The 25,661-nt window shown below is 36.7% G+C and overlaps 3 protein-coding genes across 6 annotated transcripts; 2 read left to right on the forward strand and 1 right to left on the reverse strand.

Annotated features, from left to right (window-relative positions):
* Positions 1 to 2,323: 2,323 nt before the first annotated feature.
* On the forward strand, positions 2,324 to 6,596 carry LOC110719788 (catalase-like). Its single transcript, XM_021898771.1, has 8 exons — positions 2,324 to 2,602; positions 2,830 to 2,926; positions 3,503 to 3,780; positions 4,368 to 5,144; positions 5,370 to 5,459; positions 5,613 to 5,680; positions 5,952 to 6,045; positions 6,181 to 6,596. The coding sequence occupies exons 1-8, from the start codon at positions 2,588 to 2,590 to the stop codon at positions 6,238 to 6,240; spliced, it is 1,479 nt and encodes a 492-aa protein (XP_021754463.1). The 5' UTR covers positions 2,324 to 2,587; the 3' UTR covers positions 6,241 to 6,596.
* Positions 6,597 to 9,060: 2,464 nt separating this feature from the next.
* On the forward strand, positions 9,061 to 21,446 carry LOC110719796 (elongation factor Ts, mitochondrial-like). 4 transcript variants are annotated; one of them, XR_002511168.1, is made up of 10 exons: positions 9,070 to 9,433; positions 9,711 to 9,990; positions 10,090 to 10,262; positions 10,584 to 10,673; positions 10,765 to 10,939; positions 11,175 to 11,359; positions 12,226 to 12,351; positions 12,505 to 12,593; positions 21,051 to 21,173; positions 21,341 to 21,401. XR_002511168.1 is itself a non-coding variant. In XM_021898775.1 (9 exons), the coding sequence occupies exons 2-9, from the start codon at positions 9,711 to 9,713 to the stop codon at positions 19,797 to 19,799; spliced, it is 1,218 nt and encodes a 405-aa protein (XP_021754467.1). In that variant the 5' UTR covers positions 9,061 to 9,433; the 3' UTR covers positions 19,800 to 20,080. The 4 variants fall into 4 exon arrangements, 3 of the variants coding, with proteins under 3 accessions (XP_021754467.1, XP_021754469.1, XP_021754468.1); XM_021898775.1 differs by lacking the exons at positions 21,051 to 21,173; positions 21,341 to 21,401 and adding an exon at positions 19,700 to 20,080 and having other exon boundaries at positions 9,061 to 9,433; XM_021898777.1 differs by lacking the exons at positions 21,051 to 21,173; positions 21,341 to 21,401 and adding an exon at positions 12,681 to 13,187 and having other exon boundaries at positions 9,065 to 9,433.
* Positions 21,447 to 21,840: 394 nt separating this feature from the next.
* Positions 21,841 to 23,855, reverse strand: LOC110719798 (photosystem I chlorophyll a/b-binding protein 3-1, chloroplastic). The gene is made up of 3 exons (XM_021898778.1): positions 23,535 to 23,855; positions 22,756 to 22,817; positions 21,841 to 22,637 (listed from the first exon to the last, which is right to left on the reverse strand). Exons 1-3 carry the CDS (start codon positions 23,679 to 23,681, stop codon positions 22,022 to 22,024), a joined length of 825 nt encoding a protein of 274 aa, XP_021754470.1. The 5' UTR covers positions 23,682 to 23,855; the 3' UTR covers positions 21,841 to 22,021.
* Between the last annotated feature and the right edge of the window lie 1,806 nt (positions 23,856 to 25,661).

Below are 25,661 nucleotides of genomic sequence, written 5' to 3' on the forward strand. Positions count from 1 at the left end.
CACCAACTATATGCTTTGTTTGTAATCAAAAATCACCAACTATATATTGTCAAAATTGAGTATGTATATACACTATATTGTGTACCAATCAATTATATAAGAGCATCCAAAAAGGAAATAGGTATACCAAGCAAAGCTTGGAGAACTTTCCCTTGACTTTGAGGTCACGAGTTCGAGTCTCACCAACTACATTTGCTTGGGAGTAGTGGAATTCCCTTACCTCCCCCCTCTACCCTCAAGTGTTAACCTGCGGGAGCTAAGCTGGCTTAACCTATGAGAGGTGCTGGTTTAGTAGGGTCCTACATCTTAACTTACAAAAAAATAATAAAAAATAAATAAATAAATAGGTATTGTTTAATAAAGTATTTTACCCTTTACCATTCCGTTATTGTTAATTTCAAAATTTACCTATTAATATCTATAATTAACTATTTGTATCATTGTGTGGATATAAATTCTTATACTTCGTAGTTGGTTAAGGTTTTGATTAATATTATGAACTAAATGAAATGAAGGAAGTATAAAGTAATGAAGTACGGAGGATTATTTATTTATTTACTAGATAAAATCCGAGCCATGTTTGGTTTTTAAAATTATTGATATTTGAAATATAGAAGTTTCTAGAGAAATACAAATTACAACACAATAGCCAATTATAATAATAGCATTCAAAAAAAATTATATTAATAAATAAAAATACTGAATTTTCTAGGCAAATTAATGACAAAAAAAATTTAAAAAATAAAACCTCCAATTTATTATTAGAGGAATAGATAATTTATAATAAATATAAATATAGTATAATAATCTAAGGTTAAAAAAAATATAAGAATATGATGTCAGCAATTGATTTAGGCGGGAAATTTTTTTATCACAGTTTGACATGTGTACAATTTGAAGGAGGAATGATATCAGAGGTTGTTATTTTAGTAATATTTATATATTTTTGATAAGTGGAGTACGGATTATTATTGTATTAAGTAGACTGATTAATTTTCACCTAACTAGATAGAGAATTCCAGTCTACTAAGATTGGTCTAATGAGAAAGATTATACCTTCCAACCTTAAAATTGAGAGTTTAATGTCATTAGAGTTACTTTGAGGGTGGAGATCTCTTACTTTTACTAATCTCTTTCCTCCCTCTCTCTCAAAATATCTAATCCGTAAATATTATACTAAAACAATCATAAATGATTAGATTTGGTTAGACTTCTCCTTTTATCTTGAAAAAAAAACGTCCTCCGTACTTCATTTGAAGTAGACAGAGAATTCAAGGGCTAATGGCCTAAAACTCATCCGACTTAATAAGTGGAAAAATTAGAAAGGAAGATAGAAAGGGAAACATGCACTGGGCCAAAGTTACAATTCCACAACATGGGCCAAGGCTACTGGCTATACTCTGTTAAACATGTCCCACAATCAACTCCACAACTATACAGACACTGCCAAAACGCCGTTCTATCGTCATGATAATTGATAACGATGGAATACCACATTTCCAAGACTCCTTTGTCCGTAGATATTTGTCATCTTAAGCTTATCCAATAATTCAATTATCATTCAAAATAATTCAATTATCATCCAATTTTTTGAATTTTTATAAGGTTAAAAGGTTGGACCCACATCAAACCTCAATCCTCATTATTTTTTATACTCCCTTCGTCCCTAATATAGGTCAAAGTTTAAAAACTTTGACCATAACTTCTCGTTGTTCTACAAAAGGAAATATAATCATGTGAGATCTTATTTGGTTCATCTCATTGTAAATTTAATTAACATAATTTTTTTATAATTTTCACGCATATAAAAATGGAAAAATAAACGTTTTAACACGTGTTTTAGTGACTACGCAAAGTCAAATAGGACAAAAATAAAGGGATAGAAAAAGTAGTTCCCTATATGCAAGCTGGACACTTAAAAGGGTAAAAAGTAAGGAGATCCCTTACTTCAAGTATCCTTAAGGACTTAGAGGCGTTTGGTTGGAGGGATAGAAATAAGAGGGATAAGCAGGATGATAAATATAGGGGATTGATAGGTGTATCTCATGTTTGGCAAGTATGGGAAACAAATTAGGAGTAAATAATAAATTTATAAAAATACCCTTACTAACTTCAAGCCAAACTCCTTACTCTTTCAATTTCATTAAGGGTAATTTGGTCGTTTAAAATCTATTTCTTATCTCTTTCCCTTATACCACCTTCCTTAGTTATAGGAATGGAGGGATAAGTGGGTGTTTTTATCCCTAATCCACTTATATTCCGCATCCCTTTAAATAAACACTACATTTCTTATATTCCTATTTTTTAATCCTTTTCTCATCCCTTTTATCCCCCTAAACAAACACCCTCTAAATGATTTTAGAATGTAAGATAAGGCTCTTACAGAGTGAGTAAAACCTTGGATGGGTTTCAATTATTATTATGCATTTAGGTGTAATTTTGATGCAATTTGCTTGGTTAGTGCGGTGACTGTGACTATAAATGTGGTGGCTTGTCATATCACTTTAAATCACACACTTATTTTCCTACTACAACTTCATTACACTACTACTATTATTCCAATCTTTTCTTTCTCCTTCATCTTGCCATGGATCCATCTAAGGTTTGCTCCATCGATCTCTTTGTAACATACTTGTTAATTCATCAATTTTTTTTATAATTATTTTAAAGTTTGTAATAAGACTAATAACAAAAAACACCCGACCTTTTTTTTTTTTAAATGCAAGTATAATGAAAAAAACATATATAGAGTTATGTGCATGAAAGTATTATAAAAAGAAATCGAATTTCGAAAAGTTGGAATTGTTTTGATATGGGTTTATTGTGCAGCACCGGCCAGCAAGTGCTTACAACGCCCCATACTTGACTACAAATAATGGTACACCCGTTTGGAACGATACCTCAGCGTTAACTGTTGGCCCTAGAGGTAACTTTTGCCTTTTCTTTTTGATTAAGTTAAACAAAGAGGATTTGTTATTAATTAATAAGTTATTTCAATACTTTTTTTTTTTCCTTATATATATGGTATTAAAGACGTAACTTATATAAAATTATGCGTTGATTGTTGTTATGATTACTTGTATTAAATTTTTAATGTCCTTAAAGGAATTTTATGTGCTTATGTTACATACTGATTGAGGGTAAATTTTGTACTACACATGAGACTATGCTTAACATTTCATTTAAAAGTCGATTTTAATTTTATATACTATTCATCTCTTTCACTTTGACCATGTTATTTGTATACTTAAAAGAAAAATATAATTATACTGGATATCACTAGATTAGTCTTTATTTTTAAAAAAATACATGATATGCTAAAGATCATAGTGATATTGTAAGGACAAATTTACACAGTCAGAAAAGTGTGAAAGTCAAAAGAAACAGCTTAAAAAACGGAGGAAGTATAGTTTTTATTAGAGATCGATGGATGGGTGCATGATGTATGTTTGTTAATTCGTTGATGCATACATGGTGTTATTGATCATGCATTGATAAACAGGTCCAATTCTGTTGGAGGATTATCATCTGATTGAAAAGATAGCAACTTGGACACATGAACGGATACCTGAACGTGTTGTACATGCTAGGGGAGCAAGTGCTAAGGGTTTTTTTGAAGTTACCCATGATATCACTCACCTCACTTGTGCTGATTTCCTCCGTGCCCCCGGCGTCCAGACCCCTGTTATTGTTCGATTTTCCACGGTCATTCATGAACGTGGTAGTCCTGAAACACTCAGAGATCCTCGTGGTTTCGCCGTCAAGTTCTATACTAGAGAGGTAACTTACTAATTTTATGGCACATTTCATATATATTAGCAGTTGTTACCCCTAATTTAGGGCATGTACATGATTCGACGACATGATATAATTAACTAAACCAACCTATGTAATGACTCTAATGAGGCCTTAAATTGACTACTTGGTATGCTTTACTATATCAGTCGAGTTCTTGTTTGGGAAATTTTTAGCCTTTTAAATTTTGCTTCCGTGACTTAACTACCCATCTTTGGGATTAAGAATTCGATTGTTGTAGTTGTGTGATTTAACTAGATAAAAAAAAATCAGCGAAGTATGTACCTTCCTAGCTATTTTTGCAACACCATACGACAATGTTACCCACTCACATGTTCGCTAAAAATTTATTATTGATCGATTTACGTACTAGATCGATCAAACTGCATACATGTACTAGTATTGCTTCTTTGCTTGATCTTATCTTATCTGATCTGTTCAATATATATATTAGACAGCTGATAAGTTTCAATAAGCTAGCTATATTGTGCTTAAGTAGGTCTGAATTGATTAATGATTATACGATTGAATGATAAAAAGTGTGTTTAATTTGATCATACATAATGTTGCAGGGTAACTTTGATATTGTGGGAAACAACTTCCCGGTGTTTTTCACCCGTGATGCAATGCAATTCTTCGACCTGATCCGAGCATTTAAGCCCAACCCCAAATCCCACATCCAAGAGAGTTGGAGGTACATGGACTTCTGCTCATACCTCCCTGAGTCTCTCAACACCTTCACCTTCTTCTTCGACGATGTGGGCATCCCGATCAACTACAGACACATGAATGGCTCCGGAGTCCACACCTTCACTCTCATCAACAAAGCAGGGAAAGTAACATATGTCAAGTTCCATTGGCGCCCAACTTGCGGCGAAAAGAACTTGCTCGAGGAGGAGGCCATCAGGGTTGGTGGCTCGAACCACAGCCACGCGACTCAGGACTTGTACGAGTCTATTGCTAATGGGAACTTCCCTGAGTGGAAGCTCTACATCCAAACCATGGACCCTGCTGATGAGGATAAGTTTGATTTCGATCCACTCGATACTACTAAAACTTGGCCTGAGGATATCCTGCCCTTACAGCCTGTAGGACGTCTTGTGTTGAACAAAAATGTTGACAACTTCTTTACAGAAAATGAGCAGCTGGCTTTTGATCCTGCACATATTGTTCCTGGGATTTACTTCTCTAATGATAAGATGCTTCAGGCTCGAACTTTTGCCTATGCCGATACCCATAGATATCGTTTGGGTGTCAACTACTTGCAGCTTCCTGTTAATGCTCCTAAGTGCCCTCATACCAACATGCACCGCGATGGTGCTATGACCATGGTGCACAGGGATGAAGAGGTATATTGCTCGTTCTTTTCATCTGATTTTTACTTATCTAACTGAATCGAAAAAATAAGCCCTAGATACATCATACCTATATACGTTTAATAGACGATAAGTGAACTGATAGATTTGGTTAAAGCCCAGGATTGGTTTTTATATTCTATCGGACTTTAACCATCAGCTTAAGATTTCTAAGTTGTGACACTATCGATTATTAAATGTTGTTTAATTATGTTTTAGATTGATTATTTCCCATCAAGATTTGATCCTCTAAGAGAAGCCGAGAGACACCCTATTCCAACGGCAATCATACATGGAAGGCGTGAAAAGGTAATTTGTTGAACTTGTACTGTTTATCCACTTGCTTTCTTTTGACAATTTAATTATTGCATTATTTGTTACTCCAAAATTGAGTTCAGTATTTGAGAGGGACATAACAACTTTTTGACGTAAATTTCAACCTTTGTTTCTTATTAAATGCAGCAAATCATACCAAAGGAGAACAACTTCAAGGAGCCAGGAGTGAGATATAGATCATGGGATCCAGCCAGGTGAGTCGATCTGGTCCCTTTCTTTGCAGAACAGTATTAACATATAATTAAGATGTGGGCCTCGTCTCCACTTAAAATCCGTGCAGTGAACTGAAATTGTAATGGACCCATACTCGTATCTAGAAATAATAATAATAACAGGATTATCATTATTTAATGAACAATCATGCGACATCTACATGTGCCAGTTGTTCCTGGTCAAAAGACTAATCATTTAATCAATATACCGAAAAATGGTACATAACCCTTTCATCGCTACCTTTGTATGTAGGCAAGAGAGATTCATTGCGAGATTTGTTCAAGCTCTGTCTGATCCACGCCTCACGTATGAGATACGCAGCATTTGGGTTTCATACCTGTCTCAGGTAACTAAGTACTTAAGTTATTACAAATTTACAAGTACTTACTAATTACTACGGAGTTAACATTGTGTTTTATTTTATAAATAATTATACTAACTTTCTTTGTTGTACGTTTTTGTAATGCAACTATTATTACAGGCGGATAAATCTTTGGGCATGAAAGTAGCAAGCAGGCTCAATATAAGACCAACCATGTAAAACTGATGTACGCTGGTTCATTGTTCACAAAGACGACCATCGTGAGCGTGTACTGAGGAGATCGATCATAGTATATATATCTGTGATCACTTTGTGAACTACTATATACTATGATCACTTTGTGAACTACTCTATTATCTACACGAGCTTCCGCCTTATGCCTTGCACCGGTCTTTCATACATGACAAAGTATTATGGAACATAAGTATTAATGGACTACTACTGCCTCTTTCGCCTTGTATTTGCTATACTTTCCCTCATCTGATCTTGTAAGGGATCTTAAATGTGTGTGTGAACAAGTCTAATAATAATAAGTTGATCTTGTGAATTGAATGTGGCATAGTTGTATCTTTCAAGTTTTTTTTAAAGCTCTTTCAATTAATGTTTTTGTACAAGTATTTGGGTGATCAAAGGAAAAAGAGAGAGAAAAAGAAAAATTAAAGGGCTCTTGATATAAATACGAGTACTTTTATTTAATGAAATCATACCTTCCTATTCAAAATAATAATAAAATAATAATAATAATAATAATAATAATAATAATAATAAATGTATAAGCACTTCTAAAATAAATGTATGAGCACTTGGGTGAACACGACGTCACACCTTGATTAAGGTTTTATTTTTTGTGTTGCTTTTGAATAGGGCTCTTGATACCGTACAAGTATTCAACATATCTAAATGTTTTGTATATTCTGTGCTGCCGCTCATTTCAGAGCTTGCAAACAAGCTTGTGCTTCCAAACTAATTGCTAAATGGGATGGATATTATTACATATTTTTAATTAAATACCACCACTTCACCATCATAAGACCACTTTGTAAGTGAGTTGGGCCAAGGAAAGAGAGAAAATGGAATAGGCGGTTCATATATATTGTGACTCACAAAAGTGGTCTTACAATAGTAAGTCAGTCTTACACAAATGTTTCTCAATTTATCAGAGTCTTCACCCATCAAAAACTCCACCCCTATTGTTATTCAAGAAGGCCACCCTTATTCTGAAAGCATGTTCTTCTTATGTCCAGACCCATCCACTAAAACTCTTATGCAGTAATCCAGTTATACAATTAATATTGGCTGGACTCGTGCCCAGCCAGAGTTGGTTGATCCCGCGATTAGAAATGAACCATTTACTATAACAAAAATGAACATTTTCTAATTGAACATATTTTATAATTTTGTTCATTATAAAATCAATATATGTTCATTCTCATTTGTTTTATATTCACTTGTGAAATAATTTACTCTTGAAGAGTATATTAATGATGTTCAGCTTAATATTAGCAAAATGTTCATAATCATAAAACTGTATATTTATTTGTATATCGCGTTAATAAAAAAATAATTATTTATTTCAATTTTCAAAAATATGAAATTAGATGTTCATTTGTATTACAGATGTTTTGTATTTCTCAATAATTAAATGTTCATTTTCATGTAGTAAGATGTTCATTCTTATAATATAAATGTTTATTTTCATGTAGTATGATTTCACTTGAAGCTTAAAAAAATGCTGATGAATAAGCAACAACATTATGTGTTCATTTTTATTTACAACTGAAATGTTCAGTTATATAATATTAGATGTACAATTTTTTTTTTCAATTTCATAGTCTCTTTATTTTACTCTTATATTATAAATGTTCATTTTTATATATTGCAATGTTAATTTCAAGTTTTAGATATTTCTTTCTTTTGATTTGAAATTCATTTTTCATTTTAAAAAAAGTATTCATTGTTATTTAACGAAATATTCATCTCAATTTTCTGATATACAATTGCAGTTTCAATGTTACTTTTCAAATATGTTCAATTATTAAATGTTCATTTTATTTTTTCTAGTAAATGTTCATTATTTGGGGGGGGGGGGGGGACTAGCCACTTTTCAAATATGTTCAATTACTAAATGTTCATTTTTGTTATAGTAAATGTTCATTTCTGGGCTATGGCTGGGCGCGAGTTCGACTTAAAATTTGCGCTTGTTATATATAAACAAGAAGCCCATGGTGGGTAAAGCGGGCCATCTTGCATACTATTTGACTCCGTTTTCATGCACCATTTTCATTGGGTCATAGCCATACTAGTGCGGTGGAAAACTATTGAATATTGATAAATGATTTCATTTTAAAACAATTTTACATTCCTAGTTATCCAAAGACTCCAAAAAGTTTTCTCAAAATAAAAGAAAAATAAATAAATAAAAAACTCCAAAAAGTAATGATAAAAATATTATATAATGACTATTAATTCCATCATTTCTATAGAAGAGCAGGATATATATTCTGGAATTGAATGGATTAATAATGGGAAACGAATGAAGGTAAAAGAATGAAAAATTAACTCTCAACTCAATTTTGGATGTCGACGACATAATTGTCGTTAGATATATAGTGTCTCCCCTTCAATTGACGCATTATTGAGACAAGTTATGTGTCTAAACTACTTCTATCAGATGTCAAGAAACATTTATGCAAGAACGTCTTACCATCATAAGACCACTTTTGTGAGTCATTTACTGCATGTATTTCACTTTATTCCATTTTTCTTACCTCTTAACCCTAACCCACCTATAAGGTTGTCTTATGATGATAAAACAATCTTATTTATAAAATTGTAATGAGGTCTTTGTCTAAATTGAATGACATTCTCGTTGTTGCATTACATTTAGTAAAGCACAACATGAAAGTCGAATCTATGTGCCAACCTACCATACCATATTACTAGAGAACTCAACATAATTATTTAGCAAGTATCCTCGCTTAAAACATCATTATTGTACACTTAACAAAATATAGTTAAGCCCATTTTTGCATCATTTCTTTCACCTTGGATTTGGATCACATTTCACTGCATTTCCCGACCATTGCCATTACTCATACAAATATGCAACAAGTCGGTGTATCATCCGGGCCAATAATCGCTTAATCTTGAATACCCAACAGATCCAAACAACAGGCTCGGACCAGCAACCCATCAAGCGCAAAGCCTTGCAAAGTGTTGAACACTTTCGACCCACAATCTTCTCCTCTTCTCTCTCCACCAGTCCACCAGCACAGCCGTCGCCCTTCGCTAAGTGTGCTGCTTCAATCACTCCGCCGCCGTCACAACCACCACTAACTCCCTTTCTCCGACGATCCCCAGCTCTTGTGTCGTCTTCCCAACCTCTTTTTTTCTTCTGCTATTGCCCTGCAAGGTAAGATTTCTTATTCCTGAATAAGAAATAATCTAACTTCTCATTTTCCATGTTTCTTCCTTTTCATTCTTGTTTTCAATTCAATCATTTTTTTTAATGGGTTTAAGATTATATTTTTTGTTATAACGTTGTTTAATTTTTCTCTAAAACCCTTGTTACATTTCCTTAAACCCTGCTCATTTTTGTGTTAATTTAGGCAGTCATACTAAAAACCCTACTAATTTCTGTGTAATTTGAGAAATTATACACTAAAATCCCAGTTGAAAATTTGATTCAGATGGCTTTTTCTGGGGGTGCAAAGCGCTCAATTGGGATTATTTGCAGCAGAATGCGTTCTGCACATCATGGGTATTCCACCATTGCTGTCAAAAGAAATTGTTCTGGCACAATTGTTGATGATTTTCAGTTTAAAATGGGGTTTTCTGGGTTGTTTTTGAGGAGATATTCTGCTGCATCATCATCTGATCAGATGGATCTTATTAAGCAGCTCAGAGAAAGAACAAGTGCTCCTATTAAAGATGTTAAATCTGCTCTAGTTGATTGTAATTGGGACATTGGTAAGAAAAAGGAACGACTTTTGATATTAGGCTGTTTTTCGAGGCGCTGTTAAGAAGTTTTTCGATGTTTGAATTTATAATGTGATTGCTTTCTTGCAGATGCTGCTCAGAAGGAGCTGAGGAAACGAGGGGTTTACCTGGCTTCAAAGAAGTCGTCCCGAGCAGCTACCGAAGGTTTGCTTGCCCTTGCTCAGGATGACACAAAAACTGCTATTATTGAGCTGAATTGTGAGACTGATTTTGTTGCAAGGAATGATATATTTCAGTACATGGTCAGTGTAGAATCCTTTCAGTTTCCCCATTGTTCCTTGGTGTATCAATATTTAGGAAACCTTAATTATGCTCATCTTAGTTTAGGACCTTACATTCGTTATACTAATCTATTAGAAAATATTGAAAATCTTAGGTTGTGATAGAACAGTGATGCCTAAGGGGATTGATACTTTGGAAATGATGAAGCAAAATTTTCATCTTATTCTTGAAAAAAACTCGCTTTGGATACATGCTCATGTCGTGTTTTCCTCATTTCTTGTATTGTTTCATTTGATATATTCATCTTTTAACTTGGTTTCATTTGTTCTCCAATCTCATAGGCTTTATCTTTAGCAAAGTTGGCATTGTCAGCCGAGGGTTCTTCTCAGCAAGTAGCTGAAGCCTTTCCAGTGACACTTGAGTACTTAGAGGTCTGAAGTTTGCTCCATTCTGTTGATCTGCTCTCCAGTTATTCATTTTTGTCTATATATGTGGATTCATTGTAACATGTAATTGATCCAGAGCTTGAAGTTGAATCTAAACCATCCAAAACTATGTGGAGAGAAGAGCGTGCAAGAGGCAGTCGTTGAACTGGCAGCTATGATGGGGGAAAATGTCAAACTAAGGAGGGGCTCTGCATTGTCAAAAACTTCACCTGGTGTCATTTCTACATACCTTCATTCAAGTCCCCAATCAGGTAATGTGATTCAGCTCTGATTTATTGCTCAAAGAGACCTGTATAATAGTTGGACAAAAAACTTCTGATGAAATCTTGCAACTGATACAAAAGATTGATTATTTTTTAGTTGTGATATGCCTTAGAAAATAATCATGAGTGCTATGTACTTGTTTTCAGTAGGATTGTTATGCTAGAAGAATACTTTGGAATTATAATCAGATAATAACTAAGCTATTCTGACGTCTTCATTCAGGCCTGGGTCGTATGGCTGGAATTTTATCTTTACAAGTGGAGAACCCAGATGCTGACTTGGCTGCCCTACAGCGTGTTGGATCAGAGTTAGCTATGCATGTAGTAGCTTCCAAACCCTTATTTCTCTCAAAGGAACTTGTTTCCTCTGATGCCTTAGATAATGAACGTGAAATTCTCAGATCTCAGGTATTGTATTGGGTTGCTTTGCTGATGCATATGGTCGTTATTTAATACGTTATTTTGTTTAATCTGTAATTAAAGCCTGGGTCATCTTTGCTGTCCTGTCTACTTATATTATGACCTTAAAATATGAATTTGGTTCACTTTACTGTCATTTCCGTATTCGCTTGGTTCAAAACTTCAAATGCAATTAGATTATGTCGGCATTGTCAAATCAATCCAACTATGGATAGGTAAGAAGAGATTACAAAATGGAGATTCAATTCATGTTTGATGCTTATCTTGATAAAGTATTTCCTCTATTTTTTTAATAATCACAAAAATTGGAGTTTTGCACTGTTTAGATACTAAAATTGACCACAATTTTTGTTACTAAGATATAAAGAAAAAATGTTTTTATGTAATATCTTGCTGTGTTAGTCTCAATTTATAGTTTCAAAATATCAACTTGTTATTAATAGAATATGAAAGATATTAGTGTTCAAAGTTGTGGATTGGCAAGCATGAACCTTCAATTGTTGTAATTATTAACAAATGGAGGAAGTATAATGGAAAGAAAGCTTGTAGACATCAGTCCATTGTTCCTCTTTTAGTGATTTGCTTTAAGATAGTACTTCTCAAGTTCTCATGAAGAGAAAGGTATTGCCTTACTGCAATTATCCCATTGCGTGCTTTCCTCTAAACCCTTTGCCTGTATTTTTCCTGTACTATTTACCCATTACTGGCTACTTCTGCCAAGCTATTTTTGTGTTTCATATCCATTGTGTTTATGTTACTTCTTCTTTCTAAGCTATCTTTTACATATGAATTATCTGTGCTAAGTATTCCACCTATTGTTTGTTAATCTATGAGATTGCTTTCTGTTAATACAGGCAGAAGCATCTGGGAAGCCTAAGATGGCCATTGAGAAGATGGTAGAAGGACGAATAAGGAAATACTTAGAGGAAGTGGTTCTTTTGGAGCAAAAGTATGTTCTTGATGATACAGTCAATGTGAAGGTTAGTTAATCTTGTAGAAGTACTTGGATTAAGGTTTTCTTTCTTTGCCCTACTGATTGGACTTTCTTACTAACTGTAGCCCAGAAATGAATTCTTTGCATTTGCATGGAATAAATAGGATTGTAATGTTTATCATTTTGCATTCTTCTGCAGACTGTTTTGGATAATCTGAGCAAGGAAGTTGGGTCCCCTGTAAAGATTGAAAGCTTTTTTAGGTTGGCAGTCGGAGAAGGAATTGAGAGGTAAGAAGTCAGAACCATTCTATTCCTGAATTTCCTGCTCTGATAATCTGATGTACATTTACTCATTCTTTGTCATCTTTATTCAAGGTGTTGTGCCTGTATGAAAGTAGAATAGCTGATGTAGGACTGTATGCTGTTACATGTCTAAACTAAATGAGTATGGCTTCTTGTTTTTTGGGTGGTGATGATGGAAAATTGCTAAAATTTTCCCAAATGTTGAAAAACCAACTGTGCAACGGACAGCGCACGAGAGGATAATTAACAGGAAAAATTAAGAACAAGAATGGGAGAAGACGAATGATTGATTGATAGATAGTAACCAAAAGGTTGTCACTACAAGCTACAAACTAATGGCTTTAGGCCATCACTCTCCAAGGGGTTCCAATACAAATTTCTGAATGAATCTTTTCTTTCCCTACTTCTTGCTATTTAAACTACTTGCTATTACACTGAAGTGGCATGAACCTTAATTGCTACAACTAAATTTGTATTCTTCCACATACTGGCAAAATAAAGTAAACGGTCCCCTGCAGCCTTAGTATTCTGCTGTTGCTTGTTGTTGTGAATTGTTTATGCCTCCTGCTGCTGTTGTCTCCTGCTGTACGTGTAGAGGATGGGTGGCTTGGGTTAATTCATTACATTACCGCCCCCCCCCCCCAAAGCACCACCTTGTCCTCAAGGTGGAAGTCGGAAAACGGTCTGATCGATTTCACCTCCTCCCACGCAGCCTCAAACTCCGGAAGCCCCTTCCATTTGACCAAGACCTCTTGCGAATCAACCTTCCCTTGTATGATCCGACTATCCAACACGGACTCCGGTTCCACAATTAATTCCAATTCTGGAGTAATTTGATCAAGAATTGTGGCCGAATTCGGATGATCTTCAATTGCGTGCTTGAGTTGGGAGATGTGGAATACCGAGTGAATCCGGCAATCTTCCGGCAAATTAAGCTTATAGGACACCTTGCCCACCTTCTGAACTATCTCAAACGGCCCATAATGAGTAAACAATTTCTCGAACGACCTTTTTGCAAGTGAACGCTGTCAGTATGGCTGTAGTTTGAGAAGTACATGTTCCCCGACCTGAATATTCTTATCTCTCCTCTTTGAATCAGCACTTCTCTTCTTAACTTGCTATGCTCGACTTAAATTAAACTTCAACTCATCCCACATCACGTCTCTCTCTTGTAGCATCTCGTCCAAGGACTCTATAGTAGTTCTTCCAGCCCCTATTTTGATTAATTTTAGAGGTTCTCTGCTGTATAAAGCTTAAAACGGTGATGTCTGTGTAGCGGAGTGCGTTGCAGTGTTGTATGAATATTCAGCCCATGCCAACCACTTAGCCCATGACTTAGGTTGATCACCAACAGAGCACTCTATAAGTAAGTTTCAAGCCCCTTATTGACCACTTGGGTCTGACCATCCATTTGAGGGTGGTAGGACGTACTCCGGCGCAGATTAGTCTCGTGCAACCGGAATAATTCCTTCCTAAACATACTTAAGAACACTCTATCTCGGTTAGATACTATGTTGTTCGGAAAACTGTGTAATCTCACAAGCTCCTTCACAAAAACCTCAGCCACCGTCATCGCCGAAAAAGGATGTCTCAGTCCTCGAAAGACGATCGACCACCACAAAGATGGTGTCAATTCCCTTTGAACGAGGCAAGCCCTCCACATAATCCATGCTGATATCTTCCCATACCTCCTCCGGAATCGGTAGTGGTTGCAACAGCCCTGCCGGACTTTGTTGAGAGTATTTGTTCCGTTGACACACATCACAAGCCCGCACATAATTCGCCACATCTCTCCTCATCCCTTGCCAAAACCATTCCCTCGCCAACCTCAAGTATGTTTTTGTTTCTCTGGCATGACCCCCTTCCCCCTTCCGGCGAATCGTGATATGCTCGAGTGACGTTAATTTCAGGTGGGATTGCTTCGCTATCACCAATCTTCTCTTGTATAGCAACCTGCCTAGAATTTCTGTTCGTAAATTATCCAGCACCCCATCTTCCGCAATTTCCTTCTCCAACTCATCCCAATTCACCCCTTGTGTTGTAACTAGCGCCCCTAATTCCGCCTGGATCCTCCCCCCTTCTCGAAAGTGCATCCGCCACTTGATTAGAGATGTCGGGTTTATATTGAAAATCGAAATCGAACCCAATCAATTTCCTAACCCATTTATGATATTCCATGTTGACCTCTCGTTGTTGAGTGATAAAACGCAGACTTTGTTGATCACTACGAGCAATAAACCTTCTTCCCAACAAGTAATGCTTCCATTTTTGTAGTGCCAAGCAAACCGCCATTAATTCTTTCTCATAAATCGACTTGCTTCGATTTCTCGACCCCAACATCTTACTAAAGAAGGCAATTGGCTTCCCTTCCTGCATCAACACCGCACCGAGCCCGAATCCCGAGGCGTCGGTTTCCATGATGAAAACCTTCTGAAAATCTGGCATCCCTAGAACAGGGGGCAGAAGACATCGCTCTTTTCAGATTTCAAAGGCTTTGTGTTGCTTCTTCTGACCATTTAAAACTATCTTTCTTGAGTTCGTCAGGGCTATGTGGGCATAATGGGATATGAACTTTCTATAATAGCCCGTCGGGCCTAGAAAACCCCCAAGTCTGTCAAGGTCTTTGGGATGGGCCAACTAATTATGGATCTCAGTTTCTCTTAGTCAACAACCACCCCTTGCTTGGAAATCTGTACTGAATTTGATTTGATGGGCTATTATAGAAAGTTCATATCCCATTATGCACACATATCCGATCCGAAGAAAAAAGTCCGATCCAAATCCGAAAAAGAAAAATCTGAAACTGAGTTCGATTTAAAAAGTCCGAGTCCAAATGGAGTTGGATCGGACTTGGACCCTACTTGAAGTCCGATGGACCCAACCCGGGTCCGACTCCGACCCGCGATATATACAAGTTAGGGTTTGTACAACATTTTTTTTGTGGGGTATAAATAGAACTTTTTACTCCCACACGCCACTATCTTCTGTTATGGACCCAAATACGGGTCAACGTTTTCAGGTATACACTTGGCGTCCGAGGCAACAGATCACGACGGAACAACAACAGCACACTAAGCAGCACCAAGGCAGAGAAGGCAGAAGCAACACAAGGCATTAAGCAACAAACACATGAAGAAAGACTACTTTTTGGAAGAGACCATTTTGAGCAAGGCAACAAAAGGAAGCAACCAATTAAGAAAGAAGACTTTAGGCTCTTGTTTCATTACCCTTGCTTTATCTACTTTTAGATTAAAATGCAGGAGTTTGTAATACTTAAGGGGAAGCTTGGACATTTGGAGTTTTTTATCCAGAAATTTGTGAGAAAACTTTTTGGAGAGTTGTAACCTCAAGTTACATAGAGATTCATAACCTACTTTTAGATTAAACTGTTTGTACTGCTATCTTGAGTAAATTGTTGGCGAGTTGCTTTAAATTAACAGCACACTAAGCGGTCTTGCTTGTGAAGAAAAAGGATGGTTCATGGAGGTTTTGTGTAGGTTATCGGGCCTTGAATAAGGAGAAGGTTCCCAATAAATACCCCATTCCGGTGATTGATGAGTTGCATGGAGCCACGATGTTTTCAAAGCTTGACTTGAAATCGTGCTATCATCAAGAAGATACTTATAAAACTGCCTTTCGAACTCATGAAGGGCACTATGAGTTTTTGGTAATGCCGTTTGGGTTAACCAATGCCCCGGCCACCTTCCAATCTCTCATGAATGAATTGTTTCGACCCTTCTTGAGAAAATTTGTTTTCGTTTTCTTTGATGATATTTTGGTGTATAGTAGGAATGAATTGGAGCATCGAGAACATGTGAAGATGGTGTTGGAGTTGCTAGCAAAAAATGAGTTGTATGCCAATTGTAAAAAATGTGAGTTTGGAAGAACGGGGGTGGCCTATTTGGGTCATGTGATTTCGGCTAAGGGAGTAGCCATGGATGGGGAAAAGATCGAAGCTATTTTGCAATGGAAGGTGCCACGAAACCTAAAGAACTACGAGGGTTCCTTGGGCTTACCGGATACTATAAGAAATTTGTCCTACGGTACGCCCAAATTGCGGGTCCACTAATGGCCCAACTCAAGAAGGATAGCTTTGGTTGGACGGAGGAGGCTACTCAAGCCTTTGAGGCTCTCAAAAGGGCCATGATTTCGGCTCCCGTTCTAGCCATGCCGGATTTCACCAAGGTGTTTGTGGTTGAGACGGATGCCTCCGGATTTGGAGTTGGAGCCGTAATGCAAGAGGGTCGGCCCATAGCCTATTATAGCAAACTACATGGCATGAGAGCCCGAGAAAAGTCGATATATGAGAAAGAACTCATGGCCATAGTCCTTGCTATCGTCAAGTGGAGGCACTACCTCCTTGGGCGACATTTCATTGTTTGAACCGATCAACAAAGTCTCCGCTACATTACCCAACAACGAGAGGTGGGTAGCGAGTATCAAAAGTGGATGCGTAAATTAGTGGGGTTCGACTTCGAGGTCCAGTATCGACCTGGGGCTTCCAACCGTGTAGCTGATGCGTTATCACGCAGAGATCAGTATTTGACACAATTGGGTGCATTGACTTGCTCTCAAGAAGTGGAGTGGGAGGCATTGAAGGATGAGATGAAGGCCTGTAAATGGTTGGCCCAAATTCGTTTGGGCTTAGAAAAAGGGGAGGATAACATAGTGGGGTTTCATTTGGACGCTGGACTCGCGAAATATAAAGGAAGGGTGGTCCTTCCTCCCCCTTCCGCCAAAGCTGTTGCACGAGTACCATGACTCACCGACCGGCGGTCACGAGGGGGAGGTCAAAACTTACCTCCGAGTTGCCGCCGAATGGTTTTGGGTGGGGATGCGTCGTCAAATCGACGACTATGTGCGCCGTTGTGAGGTCTGCCAACGCAACAAAAGCTCCAACAGACACCGTTAGGGCTACTTCAACCTCTACCGGTGTCGGAATTGGTGTGGGAAGATGTGTCGATGGATTTCATGGAAGGTCTTCCTCTTTCCAAGGGAGTGGGCTCGGTATTGGTAGTTGTGGATCAGCTTTCAAAGTATGCCCATTTTATTGGGTTGAGACACCCATTCACGGCAGTCAAGGTGGTCGAAGCCTTCACTAAGGAGGTGGTCCGTTTACATGGGGTTCCGAAGTCCATTGTCTCCGATCGGGATAGTATTTTTATGAGTGGGTTTTGGAGGGAACTCTTCCGGCTACAGGGCATACAACTCAAACGAAGCACCACCTACCAACCCAACCGGACGGCCGGACGGAGGTGGTTAATAAGGGATTGGAGGCTTACCTCCGGTGTTTCATCGTCGAACAGCCGCGGAATTGGGCATCCTGGCTTCATTGGGTAGAGTATGCTTACAACACCTCACCTCACTCTTCTACCAAACTCACACCATTTCAGGTTGTTTATGGGCACGCACCTCCGCGACTATGGAAGATCGAGGCTGGTCAAACACCAATCGGTTCGATGGAGGTCCAATTACAGGAGAGGGAGCTCATGTTGGATGAATTGAAGGTTAACCACCTCCGGGCTCAACGGGTCATGAAAAGGTATGCCGATAGGAAGCGGCGAGAGGGGCAATTTGAGGTTGGGGATTCGGTGTTCCTAAAGTTGCAGCCATATCGTCAAAGGTCGCTGGCAATTCGGCATAATGAGAAGCTTGCGGCTCGTTCTTACGGGCCGTTCCCGATATTGGGGAAGGTGGGCAAGGTGGCCTATCGCTTGGACCTTCCATCCACATCCCGAATTCACCCAGTATTTCACATCTCCCAACTCAAAAAGGCGGTGGGTGCAATACCGGTTAACCCGACGATTTCGATTCAATTGACTCCGGAAATGGAGTTGGTGGTGGAACCCGAGGCTGTTTTGGACTTCCGGAAGGTGGCTATGGGCAGAGGGGTACGAATTGAGGTCCTAATTAAGTGGCACGGGCTGCCTGAATTTGAAGTGACGTGGGAGGACAGTAGGATGATCCTTGATCGATTTCCAGCTTTCCACCTTGAGGACAAGGTGAATCTCAAGGGGGCGGGTATTGTTATACACTCGGCGTCCGAGGCAATAGATCACGGAACAGCAACAGCACACTGAGCAGCACCAAGGCAGAGAGGACTCAGGCAGAAGCAACACAAGGCATTAAGCAACAACACACATGAAGAAAGACTACTTTTTGGAAGAGACCATTTTGAGCAAGGCAACAAAAGGAAGCAGCTATTTCACCAATTAAGAAAGAAGACTTTAGGCTCTTGTTTCATTACCCTTGCTTTATCTACTTTTAGATTAAAATGCAAGAGATTGTAATACTTAAGGGGAAGCTTGGACATTAGGAGTTTTTTATCCAGAAATTTGTGAGAAAACATTTTGGAGAGTTGTAACCTCAAGTTACATAGAGATTCATAGCCTAAAGCTATTCTATCCTTTTGACTTGCTTTGTAATTCACTTCTACTAGTATTACATTTTTTCCTGGACTCTATTGAAATCAATCTTCTGTTTGTGCCGCTATCTTGAGTAAATTGTTGGCGAGTTGCTTTAAATTAACTGAGTTGTATCCCTTGGTGTCCGGAATCCGGTCAGTCTCTTCCATCTTCATCTCTGATTCTCTTATAATGCTTTTACACTCTAAAGTCTACACTACTTCTCCTCTTTCTCTCTCCACTAAAGCAACGCCATAAACTACCTCTTCTCTAAAATCTCCCCATCTTTATCCCTCTAATTTTCTTATCTCATCGGTTAATATCCTCATTCATATCTATTTGAAGAACACATATTTTATTCTCATTTGTAGTTGAAATGGGCTCAACTCGCAAATCATTGTATGTAGATTTGTTTTTGTAACTCGCTAATAAGCATAAAATTTGAAGTAAACTGTTGTACTATTACTTTTTGAATTAAATTTCTTGGTATATATTTCTAGATCTAAGTTCGATAATGTCATTATTTTTGTTTATTTATAGATTAAATCAAATTATACATATAATACAATTAAAATTTCGTTTGCTATATTATAAATGTTGAGTCTTGTATAATTTGGATATATATAATCAAAGTTTTTTTTTTTTTTTTATTTTTTTTTTTTATATATATATATAATTTCGGTTCAGACCCGGATCCGAGTCAGAGGGTGCAAAGTTTATTGGACACGAAGTCGGATTCGAATTTAAGGTTCAATTGTGTGGCGAATCGGTATCGGATCCTACATAGTCCGACCCGAGTCCGATCCGTTGCCATTCCTAGACCAGTCAGCTAAAGGATGTGAAGAGAGCAAGATCTAAATGACTAAAGCGAAGATAATCTTAAGATACCAATATATTAAAAGATTCAAAATAGATTATTTGATATGGTTATAGACTCACAGGCCTTATTTGGTTATTAGTTGGTAGCTAATTAATACAACCGGTTATATTAACTAGTTTGACTAGCCGTTGATATTAACTTGTTAGACTAGGCGGCTGGCTGGCTGTGTAAAAGTGTTTGGTAAATGCCTATTAATTGTTCTAGTGTATGTAATAACTAAAAAGCTAATTGTTCAATAAGCTAACTTTAAAAGCTCCTTTTTTTTGAGCTTTTTCAAAACGAGCTTTTGGAGCCTAATAAGCTATTTACTAAACACTCAAATTAGCTTTTTCATTTGGTCAAACCTCTAAAAAGCTCAATAAGCTAAAAACTCTTAAAAGCACTTTACTAAACAAGGCCATAGTCCTTGCCTTAAGGCCTATAGAAAAATTGTTGAATTTGTAGAACCTTCAGATTGTGCGATTACACTGCCCTTTCATTAGATAGAGAAGATCAGCCAGATTTCACAATCTGCTGAGGAACTTATTTTAAAGGGGAGTATATATCACTTCTTCAGAAAAACTACTTTGTAAGAAATTTGCAAGCAACCACCTTTATAATATTTTGTTAAAGCAACATTACATTTCCGACAAAAAATGATTACATCTCTGCCATTAATCATTATATAATTCAGGCGTTCACAAAGAGTAAACATCACTAAATTCCTTTGGTCGACAAAACTGTGAGATGAAGGTGAACTTGAGCTATCTTTTAGCTTAAAGGTAGGATTGCTTTATGAAAATGTCTAATAGGGCTGTTTTTACATTGTAGCATGGTGTTAACAGCACTAGGTATTTTGAGACAAATATCTCGAATTTGAATGATTAAAGTCGACGAATATGTCAATTATTTGGTTCATTGTATATGGGAATCCTAGAGGAGATCATGAAGATGCATAACGACATTGGACCCCTTGTATTGTGTTTTTGAATGGATCTGGTCAATGGCATAATATTATGTCAATGAATCATCTATGCTTATTTACCTGTCCCCTTTCCTCTCCACAAAATTTTCTCAGCCTCATCTTTTGTGCACGTGTTAAGAATTGTTCTGCTTGATTGAGCTTCATTCCTATGGAAAACCCCTGACAATTTGGTCATGTATATATCATTAATACAGTTCAGATGCAAGTGAATCGGAGCAGGTGGCTCAGACAGCTTAGGATTTGCTTATGAGGAATATCATTTCATTTTCGTTTTATGGTATTGACATACCAGTGCCCGAAAATTCGGAGTTCAATAGGTAAACGCCAGATGTAGATTTTTTTGGATATTTTTGTATCTAATTTTCAAGAATGTATTCTGCTGAGCTAGGGCTAGTCGTGTGTACCCACAGTTGAATAAAAACATCCCTTGCGGATCAAAACTATCAGACATACACTGATTTGACATTGTGGCCTTGTGCTTCAGAGTCCATGGTCACTTGGAATGCTACATTTTTGAAGCAAGAGAACTTAGAAGATTGTTGATCTCGGCTTTGCTTCTAGTAAGCTTGATATACCTAGTTTATAGTTGCTATTCGTAGTTATTTGGTTAACTTATTTTTCAAATATCAAGTTAAAAGTTTGTAGGAAGTGGAAATGTCTTATATCTGGCTAACTTGAGCACTTAATATCTAATGGTAGAAGTCGCTTACCTATATGTATAATCAGACCGTTTAGGACTTTTTTTAGGGTTTGCAACTTCTCGGGAGTTAGACTCATGGAAAGTCTTACTCCTACATCTAACCAAATTCCTGCCTATACAACACTGGTTTATGTGAAGCATTTTAGCCTGCTATTGCCCTAACTCGAGCTGGGGGGTTGATTCTTACTAAAAGTTCCTCCTCGTCTTTCTCCCACCCGGCGCTTCCAGTGGGAGAAGCTATAACATTGTACATGACTAAATTTAGTATGATAGCATCAATTATGTACACAGCAAGCATATCTATTAGATTGAATAACTATCACTGATAATAACTTTAATCCTTACTCCTTAGTCTGTAGATTATAGTCTTTAATTCACATAATATTTGCACATAGGAGTGGAAGAAGCGATATAGTACAAAACCAGAAGTAACCCTGAGAACAAAAGAGGAAGATAGCAAATTTCTTAGTGGAACTTGAGACTAGTCAAGATGTTGTTGTTGACTGGGTCAGCCAAGTGGTCAAGAAGATTTTGGTATGGACCAACACCAGTAACTAGACCCTGTACAAAGTAACCCAAGATAGCCAACATAGCCAACCTTCCATTCTTCACCTCCTTGAGCTTAAGATCCTTCAAAGACTTCTCGTCCTTGCCGAAGCCCAATGGGTTGAAGATAGGTCCGCCAGGGTATGCCGGCTCACCAGACCCAGCAAAGCCCTTCTCTAGACCCAAAAAGTATTGCTTGCCCATGGACCCTGGGTTGTACCAGTCTTGTAATCTCCTGTGCTCGGCAAAGCCCATAAGTGCCATCTCAAAGACGAACAATGTGAATGGGTCAGCCCAGTAGTCGTAGGTGCCTGCTGGTGGGATCACCCCGGTTTTGAACCATGGGAGGGCGGTCTCTTCAGGGATCAAACCGGCTTTTCCGAGGATTTCTGGGGCGATTGCACCCACTGCTCCAAGCATTGCATAACGGCCGTTGATGATCTCACCGTAGGCTAACCACTTGGGCTCAATGAAGCCACCGGTTCCTTCTGGGTCTGAGAGACCTAGTGGGTCGAACCCGTAGTCTCCTGGAAGACTGCATGTTTGAAGCAACACCATGTTAAGATGGATCTAAATAACATGAACAAGAAAGATTATTAGGAGACAAAATAATCATGCAAAGCATAAATCATTATAAATAAAACATAATTTACCTGCCATCCAAGTAAGAAAGGCTCTGCTTGGATGCAAACCAAAGGGGTCTGTTTGCATTTTGCTGTCAACAAATTCGAAAGTGGCAAAGATCAGTTCAAAACGATCAGCTACCCATCATTATTTTATTATTATCATTCTTTTAGGAAAAAAGGGAAATTTTATGAAGATTATTTGATAATTTGACTTTTCATATTATAGAGTTAAAAATTATTTCTAAATAATTTGAAGTTTGGGGGTGTTTTTCCAAGATGAACATGTTTCATCAGATGTTTATAGGTGCTGACAGTATTTTGTTTAATCATAATTTTAATCTTTTTTTTTTTTTTTTTGAATTAGATTAAGAAAAATACTCATAGATCATTACTCCTAAAATAAATTGTAAAGTTACTTTAAAGGTTGGATTATTTGGAACAAACTCTTAGCATGTCCATTGTAAGTTATGTAGTATAATCTTTCCATTATGATGCTGATTCTCTAACTTTCTAATAAAGTTTTAACAAGAACAACCCTTTTTTTTTTTTTTTTTTTTTTTTTTTTTGAAAAATAACAAGAACAACCTTAATTAAGCAGTACAAGAATAATTAAAACATCATATTACACCAACTGCTCAAAAAGCTTTGTACTTCAATTTTACTAGATGGAAAAATTTATCAATGCTTAATTTGATAAAAGCTATATTCAAAATCTACCAATAGTATCAAATACCTACAATTTTTAAAAATTTGAAAACTCACAGTGATACCGAACATGCCCTAAGGCCTAAGGTTGTGTAACATACCTTAACAGGTGGAGTAGAGGCTGCTCTGACGACGAAAGACGTCCTCCTTGAAGAAGAAGGAGCAACACCAGACCTAGCACCTAGAATCTGTCTTGCAGTCTCTACTGATGAAGTCAAGGAAGATGACACCAAAGCTTGTGTTGCCATTTTTTAACCTCAAAGATGATCAAACTATAGTTTTAGTGATAATATTATTAGATAAGTTTGTACTGAATAGAGTAACACTCACTCTATTCAGTTTGAGATTATAGAGATGTGGTTCAAGTTACAAAAGAGTTGAAAATAAAATTGGGAAACAAATAATAAGTGGTGGAGATAGAAAGACAAGTTAAATTGGGTGAGATTTTCTGAAATTTTCAGGTGGATATTGCTTCTGAGGTGGCTTTCATTTTTGCTTTGTCTCAATATCTCATTATCCAACTAGGATTCAACATGTGGCATCTAACATCTTGTGCTGGATAATAGACGATATTGCCATTGTTTAACTCTTGATTTCCTTCATGGCCCCCCATTGCCACCTAAGTAATTATAGGCAGAGAAAATTGGAGATTTTTTTAGTTATGAAACTCTTTAAAGGAATGGATGCTTGTTTCCTTTGGATTTAGTAGTCATATTGTTTCAATCTGTATAATTAAACTTGCACCATGATTTACTAATTCGTCCTTGAAAATATTTTTAAATTTATATAAATAGGAACAATTATGTTACATATAATTCTAACTTTCAATATCAATGTGAGTATGTGACAACTAATTATAGATAGTAAGGTACATTTTTTTTTTTTTTTTTTATTTTCCCCCAATCCGTGTACTTGGGGTTATTGGTTTGGAAATCTAATAAACATAATACTTTCTCCATTCTAAAAATATTACACCATTTAGGGCTATCTTTTAAAAAATTCACAAATGTTGTACTATATCCATTCTAGAAAGTCAAATCTCTCTTTTTATACGGAGTAATATCCATTGTTTTACCTAATGCTTACCGACTTACCATCATTTAGGTAACTTGGCATTGTTATCCTTCTCTTTTCTTTTTCCACTACATAAATTTCAATACACTCCCCTATTAATGCAATATCATTAAAACAAAGGAAGTATATATACACTCATAATATCACATCATTTTAAGATAATATACGTGACCATTAATTCTGTTTGTGGAGGATAAAAATAAAACAAATGGTGTGATAAGAAAATCCAAAAGAGTAGTGCATTGCAACCGCACAGGCTGTGGTAGGCTGGTCCGAGAGAAGGGAACTTGATCCCCCACCTAAGCCGTGGTCTTAGTCTTGTAATCTTGTTGGGCTTATCCATTATGATGGGCTGATAAACATCCTTAGTCCTCTTCCAATAGGAATGTAGTTTTGGATCTCATTTTTATTTGAGCCATCAACTTGTTATGCTTTAAGATAACTTTTTATGTGCATTATTGTTGTTTTTAATTATGAATTTTGTCATTGCTATAGCAAAGACATTAGTCTGTTATATGGGACTTTTCATTTAATACACTAATTATATGAAATCACACTTTCTAATGAAAATTAACAAAACAAAAATAAAGTTGTGAAGTTTTAATAGGCTAGCTAGTTAGGTCCTGTTCTTTTAAGTTTTACTAGACTAAAAATAAGACGAACTAAATTAAATTGAATTGAGATGTCCTAAACTACAACCAAGATCGTGTAATACTATAGCAATAAAAAAAGTCTTAAGGTTTGATTTTAGTATCAGCAATAATTAAATAAGAATTTTAACCCATTTAAGCAACCTTATTAATTGTGATTTCTTTACTCTACTAGAAAGTATTTATGTTGGATTGGGTGAGTGTTTACTTTTACTAATTATGTAATTTAAATTCTTTATTAATTGATAGATTCCACACTATAGGTAGTTACTTCATTATATTGTTAAATTTTGATTAAGTTACTGAAGGTCAAAGTGTGTTATTCTAATAGTTGGTTCACTTAATTACAGAGTTAATTATTCAGTGAAGTTAAGTGATCGAAATACCTAGTTAGAGGTTGCTTTTGATAAGTGAGAATTATAAGTCTCATAGCTTGCTCTTGATTGAACCTATTGGGTCACACCTTAAGCATGAAATTAATAATGAGATGAATTGGACTAAAGG

The sequence above is a fragment of the Chenopodium quinoa genome, unplaced genomic scaffold, assembly GCF_001683475.1.
Source record: "Chenopodium quinoa cultivar QQ74 unplaced genomic scaffold, ASM168347v1, whole genome shotgun sequence".
In the NCBI taxonomy this organism is placed as follows: domain Eukaryota; kingdom Viridiplantae; phylum Streptophyta; class Magnoliopsida; order Caryophyllales; family Amaranthaceae; genus Chenopodium; species Chenopodium quinoa.